This window comes from Takifugu flavidus, chromosome 6 (assembly GCF_003711565.1).
Source record: "Takifugu flavidus isolate HTHZ2018 chromosome 6, ASM371156v2, whole genome shotgun sequence".
Lineage (NCBI taxonomy): Eukaryota > Metazoa > Chordata > Actinopteri > Tetraodontiformes > Tetraodontidae > Takifugu > Takifugu flavidus.
Window position 1 is genome coordinate 8243075 of NC_079525.1, and position 6334 is coordinate 8249408.

A 6334-nucleotide genomic window follows, 5' to 3' on the forward strand; every position below is an offset into this window, starting at 1 on the left:
TGATTAAATTTTTAAAGAATCTTGGTAAAAAATGTCGCATTAAATTATAAATTTGTTTCGTTTTATTATTTTACCTTTCTATATGATAAGATAAAATATTTTGTGTTAGTTTCCTTCATGTCCAACTAGGATTAAATTTAAATGGGTCGTTTTCGTTCCTTGGCGCCATTCGAACGGTCTCGTGAACCTATGACGTTTAAACATCACGTGGGGTGACAGCTGACTTGCGCGTTGCTTCCGGGATCAGAGGGTGGTACTTATTGAAGGAAGAGCGGATCCTGGTTCGGTTCTTTTGATTGAAGTCCAACTGTAGTCCGCAGAATTCAAGCAGCGCCAGGTAAGGTCTCGGACGGTCACGTGATGCGGATAACCATCCCAGCGTCCAGACAACATCCGATTTAAAGGGTCAGGACAGATTTTCGAGACCCATGGTAACAGATTAACAATCTCCAGATATAGAAAATGTCTTACTATTTTATACTTTGTAAAGGATTAACCATAGTTTGAGGTCACCTGACATGCCCGCGTTTGTCTGATTTTTTTTTGTCTGCGTGTGCCTGTTCTCGTGTGTGTCAGTGTCCTCTGAAACGCAGCACCTTATAAACGCAGGAATACATCTCTCGTCACACGTAGGATCGGTGTTTTTTTCCGCGATCTTTTTGGAGCGTGGTCTCAGCAGGAGGGTCCCCCTACATGAGCCTGGTCCTGCTCAAGGTTTCTTCCTGTTAAAGGGGAGTTTTTCCTTGCCACTGTTGCTTGTTGGGGTTCAGGCCCTGGGATTCTGTAAAGCACCTAGAAACAATTTTGATTGTAACAGATGCTATATAAATAAAGATTGATTGATTGAAGTGCGCGTGGGGGCGCTGACAGGACCCACCTGCGCCTGGCTCCAAACACGCATTTACGCCAACCTGTGCACAGAAGTTTCATGTGTGGCGCTCTTTTCAGCTCCAATCATGAACTCCTCAGACAGTGATGATGACTCCTACAACGAGAGGTCAGCACTGGTTCCATCACAGAACCCAGCAGTACCTTCCTATAGGCCGACCGTTGATCCAAGGTCGCCCATAGCCCAGCCATGCAAGCAGGTAAACATTTATTGATTGACTTGCCTTTATTGGTCAAAATATCTTCACTGCCTTTGACCTTCTGTCAAGATGGCAGGAAACAGAAGAGAGGGACCACCTGACAGCGGGGGTTCAGACCAGGACATAGACATGGATGATGAGGAGCTTACTCTTAAGTATGGAGCCAAACACGTGATCATGCTCTTCATTCCCGTCACCCTCTGCATGGTGGTTGTGGTCACCACCATCAAGTCAGTCAGCTTCTATTCAGAGAAGAGCGACCAGCAGCTGTAGGTCCACCTTTGGCTTCTGAGGTCCCCACTTGGAGGAATGTTCTTCCCACAAATAACACAAACATCTGTCCCCGCAGGATCTACACGCCATTTACTGAGAACACGTCATCTGTTGGCCGCCGGCTCCTCAACTCCGTCCTTAACACCATCATCATGATCAGTGTCATTGTGGTCATGACTATCTTCCTGGTTGTCCTCTATAAATACCGCTGCTACAAGGTTAGCTGGTTTTCATCTAAACCATTTTACACACTCAAGTCAGGGTCTGGATCACACTTTCAGACTTCGAAGCTAATTATCACATGTAACTAGCTGAAATACGTTCGGTGAAAGCGAACAGATACAGTATTTTTCTGACCCAGATTACTTAAAATTTCTACACACATCAATTATCAGAAACATAAGATAATATTGTAACAGAGCATCCTGCTGGTGTCCACCAGACCAAGAGGCGCTCCTTTCAGGATGCTAACCCTATGCTTCATGCTACAGTACCATGCAGCGAGCACTGTACACTTCATGCACTTCATGAAAACAAGACTGACAACATTATTTAAATAGGGTTTTAATGTAAAACCCATGCAGGATGTTGTTACTGTGTAGCTCACCTGAGGTCATCCCGACCCATCAGAGAGTACCACCTGGCTGCTAACCTGCCTGCACAAACATTGTAATTGGGCCTCCTGCTGTTAGTGGGTGCTGTCTGAGTCAATGCCTTTATGTTTAGTTCATCCACGGTTGGCTCATCCTGTCCTCGCTCATGCTGCTCTTCTGGTTCAGCTTCATGTACCTCGGGTGAGTCCTCAGCATTGGTCATCCTTCCCTTCCTGTTTGAAGATTGTGATGGCGCTCTTCTTGTTTGTAGTGAGGTCTTTAAAACGTACAACGTGGCAATGGACTACCCTACAGTGGGGTTGCTGATCTGGAATTTTGGGGCGGTGGGTATGATCTGCATTCACTGGAAAGGCCCCCTGCAGCTGCAGCAGATCTACCTGATCCTCATCAGCGCCCTCATGGCGCTCGTCTTCATCAAGTATCTGCCTGAGTGGTCGGCCTGGGTCATCCTGGGAGCCATCTCCGTTTACGGTGACTTAAGTTGCTTTTCAAAGTTGTTTCTGCAGATTTTTTAAAATAAGAGATTTATGGGATTTGTTTGTATTTTTTGTTATGTTTTATTTTAATAAAGTTTTACGGTGGCTCTAAATGTCGGAAGGCAACATTTGACAGACTTCTTTTCTTCTTCCTGTCATGCCTTATAGACCTGGTGGCCGTCCTGTCGCCCAAAGGTCCTCTCCGGATGTTGGTAGAGACGGCTCAGGAACGGAACGAGCCCATCTTTCCTGCTCTCATTTACTCCTGTTAGCAGATATTCATGTTTTCAAGCCTCTTCTTCTGAGCTTCAAATGATTTATGTATCTGTAGCTGCACTGGTTCTGCTGGACCAGCCCCAGCATGATCCGGGAGCCCTTTCAGAATCATTGTGTTATTGTCATATTGTATAATGTCAACAGGTCAAAATAGGTGGGAGGAGAAATATGAATGCTAACGTTCCCATCAGTGGCCTGATGGTGGCGCTGATGGAGCAGTCATTATGAGCGATAATCATATCTGCTGTTTTTTTTTTTGTCAGCTGCCATGATGTGGGCGGTGGGGATGGCCAAACCAGTGGATGCTCCACATTCTGGACGCGAAACAGGTGAGCGAGGACTCATGGGAAGTGTCTGCAACAGTCTGACAAATTAGTTGAACTTTCCTGTTGTTTTTGCTGTTGTTTTAGACGAGGAAGTGATGCAGAGCTGCACAGAGCAGTTGAGTCCACACTCACCTGCAGAGACCGAGCCGGAGACAGACCGTGAGTTCTGTCATGGGGATGATGGGGGCGTTCACGCTATCCTCCAGCTCCTCTGGGAGAACATGGAGGTCTTCCACAACTGCATTACAAGAGTCTACCTTGTGTCTGCCCCAAACCACCTGTGAAGGGTCTTAGGTTCCCAGCCCACTTCTAACAAAAACCAAGAGGAAAGTTTTCATCTTCATCCCACAGGACAGAGGGAGTCAGCCTCCCCTACCTGGACAGGGAGCTGCTTTTACAGCAGGGGGCCTGATTGCTCCAAGTGGTGCACCTCTAAACAATACCGGATCAGCGGTAGCCCCATAAACCCTCCTAGGGCAGCAATAATCCACCAGTCAGGACCTGTTCCTGTGCATAAAGGTGCCTGGAAGCAACACTCTGCTTCCCTGGGGTAATTAACCTCTGTGTTGGAGGCAGCTGGGGGCTGCTAGTAAACCCACATCAGGTGAAACACTCATGCTTTTTTAGTTGAGGCTTTACCTTCAGGAGGTGACCAGGCTGGTAAGCCTGCTGATCCCTCTTCCTCATTCAGAACTTTGAATCTCCGCTCAAACCAGTTTTATGATTGTTCACAAGCCTTCTACCAGTAGGTCCACCTCCACCATCACAAAGTGTTTGTTTTTGTGTGCAGGAGGTGTGAAGCTCGGCCTTGGAGATTTCATCTTCTACAGTGTTCTGGTGGGAAAAGCTGCAGCAACTGGTGGAGATTGGAACACTACACTGGCCTGCTTTGTTGCCATTCTGATTGTAGGTTTGAGTTTGTTCTCAACTGTCACAGAGCGGTCCTAGTGTGTGTGTGTGTGTGTGTGTGTGTGTGGGTGTGCGGGCGGGCGGGCGGTGTGCATGAGTGCGTGTTTGTGTGAGAATGTGAGTGGGCGTGTGTGTCTTTGGGTGTGTGAATGTGTGTGTACATGAGTAGCTGGTCTGTGTGCGTTAGCATGTAGCCTAGCTTGCAGCAGCTGTCATCACTCTAACACACCTGTGTGTATCACCTGTGTTCTGAAGAAAGTCAGGGTGCATTTAAAGGGATTTGATCGAAAATTTCCTTTAAACAAACTTTGACATGAACAAACCTGAATGTCAGTGCTGTGATGCGTCTGTGTGGAAGGTGAAGATAGGAGAAGGTTCTATGGCTCCTGCAGCTGTTGACCAGCAGATGCTGCTGTGGTGATTTAACCAGGCTAGAACCCTTCTGAAGTTGTTTCACCTGTGGCTGACTCACCTATGCTGTTCAACTGTCTCAGGGTCTGTGTCTGACGCTGCTGTTGTTGGCCATCTTTAAGAAGGCTCTACCAGCGCTGCCCATCTCCATCACCTTTGGCCTGATCTTCTACTTCTCTACTGACTTCCTCGTCCAACCTTTTATGGACAACCTGGCTGCTCACCAGTTTTATATCTGACAGGACATGCTCCTATTCGTCTTGGCCACCCGCTGACAGTTGCTTTCTGTTCGAGCATCCTGCCTGATGGAGTGAGGGTGCTGCAGCGGTTCAGGAAGAAAGTTCTGGACTTCTGAGGCCAGCATGCTGCTGGAAGTGATGTGGGCAATCACAAAGACATTTGGATTCTTTTTCTATGTTTGATCTCCTAACATGACATGCTACAGTTGTAAAATTATTTAGAATCATGTCTGATTCAGTTCAGATTTAAGATAGAAATAAAATGTAGCTGATTTAAACATGTTGTCCTTTTGGTCAGTCAGGACAGGGCGCTGTTGCACTTCACCCTCAGAACTACACTTTACGGTTTCCAGTGAAAAAGACAGCAGGTTCACATCCAGATGTTTATTCAAGTTAAAAAACAAAACACAACAACAGAACATATTTATTAACAAAGGAGGCCAGACCAGTTCAGCTTCTATCCTCAAACTGGGACTTGTTCTTCAGCAGGAAGGCAGCCAGGTACTCAATAGGGTTTGGTGGTCTGGAACAAAAGGAAAGCAGATCAATGATTATAATCAAACTCCACATCAACCACGTTCAGTTCAGTCCAGGTCCTGACACGCCTGAACTGGTTCTGACCTATCCTTGGCGAGCACCGACAAGCCCTGCAACAGGATGGGGACCACGGTCTGGTCCAGGTATGCTCTTGTGGGCAGAGCCTGCAGGTCTACCTTCTGCTTCAGCATCTTCTCTGCACTCGCCTTCTCACTCTCCAAAGTCCTCTATGGGGCAAAGCAAAGCATGCTGGGAGTCTGTTTTCACACACTCCGTGTGTCTGTCTGTGTTACCTGGATGTTCTCGGTCAGGCTGTACTCTGTGTGAGGGTTTTCAGACACCTGAAGAATTTAAGAAAATCGTGAGTGTGTGTGTGTGTGAGTGAAAGAGAGACAGGTGTGTGTGTGTGAGACTTACAGGTGTATGGCCCTCCATTGACTGTTCAGCATCTGTGTGGTCTGTAAGAGAAGTAGCAGTGTGAGGATCGCCTGATCTGTTACCTGCTCAAGTTTGCTGATTCACTAAAATCCACTTTCACACTTCACTGAAGAGAAAATTAAATGAAAACGTTTCCTGATGTTTTAACTTGATGTTCTCATATCTTTAAGTCAAAAGGAGAACTTCAACACTGATGAATAGGAATCGATCCGCAGATCCTCATTTAACTGGCGGTTTTTATGCATTCTTCTAAAGCCGAAATTTCCGTCTAATTAACCAAAAGGCTGTTTTTTTCCTTGCAGGTTTGTTCTGTTCAGATACAACTAAAAGAACCGACCGCGCTGGTTCTGGTTCTGAATGAGCCAAACTTTTCGTAGAGGTTAGGGTTAGCTTTGTTAGCACCACGCTACCATACGCGGAGTCGCCAGTTAATGGAGCTTCTTCGGGGATGGCAGCCGCTATTAAAGAAGTCTGAGAAGAGCTCAAACAGAAGCGAGCAGAAAAACGGAGGGAATGGTTGAACTCACCGTCCGCCATGTTCGTTTAGAGACGTGCGCAAAAGCGCTGGCCATCTCTATGTCACAGTGACGCAAGAAGTATCGCTTCCGGTGTGTGCAGATGTATATAAAATGAAAATATTTTCCTATTGAATTTACGCGTTTGTAGTATGGAAATCTGCCTTTCGGGGACTACAATGTACTGTGTTCTTAGGAATCCAGTTCAGTTCAGAGAGTGTAAGCCACTGGA

General features: G+C 46.5%; 2 protein-coding genes across 4 annotated transcripts; one reads left to right on the forward strand and one right to left on the reverse strand.

Moving 5' to 3' along the window:
• Positions 1–210: 210 nt before the first annotated feature.
• On the forward strand, positions 211–4890 carry psen2 (presenilin 2). 3 transcript variants are annotated; one of them, XM_057036054.1, is made up of 11 exons: positions 211–337; positions 949–1088; positions 1158–1357; positions 1438–1579; positions 2088–2155; positions 2226–2446; positions 2620–2718; positions 2991–3056; positions 3138–3212; positions 3844–3959; positions 4457–4890. In XM_057036054.1, the coding sequence occupies exons 2-11, from the start codon at positions 957–959 to the stop codon at positions 4610–4612; spliced, it is 1275 nt and encodes a 424-aa protein (XP_056892034.1). In that variant the 5' UTR covers positions 211–337; positions 949–956; the 3' UTR covers positions 4613–4890. The 3 variants fall into 3 exon arrangements, with proteins under 3 accessions (XP_056892034.1, XP_056892036.1, XP_056892035.1); XM_057036056.1 differs by having other exon boundaries at positions 3138–3168; positions 4457–4635; XM_057036055.1 differs by having other exon boundaries at positions 274–431.
• Positions 4891–4981: 91 nt separating this feature from the next.
• dpy30 (dpy-30 histone methyltransferase complex regulatory subunit) lies at positions 4982–6215 on the reverse strand. The gene is made up of 5 exons (XM_057036185.1): positions 6115–6215; positions 5567–5607; positions 5443–5490; positions 5234–5376; positions 4982–5135 (listed from the first exon to the last, which is right to left on the reverse strand). The coding sequence occupies exons 1-5, from the start codon at positions 6122–6124 to the stop codon at positions 5063–5065; spliced, it is 315 nt and encodes a 104-aa protein (XP_056892165.1). The 5' UTR covers positions 6125–6215; the 3' UTR covers positions 4982–5062.
• Between the last annotated feature and the right edge of the window lie 119 nt (positions 6216–6334).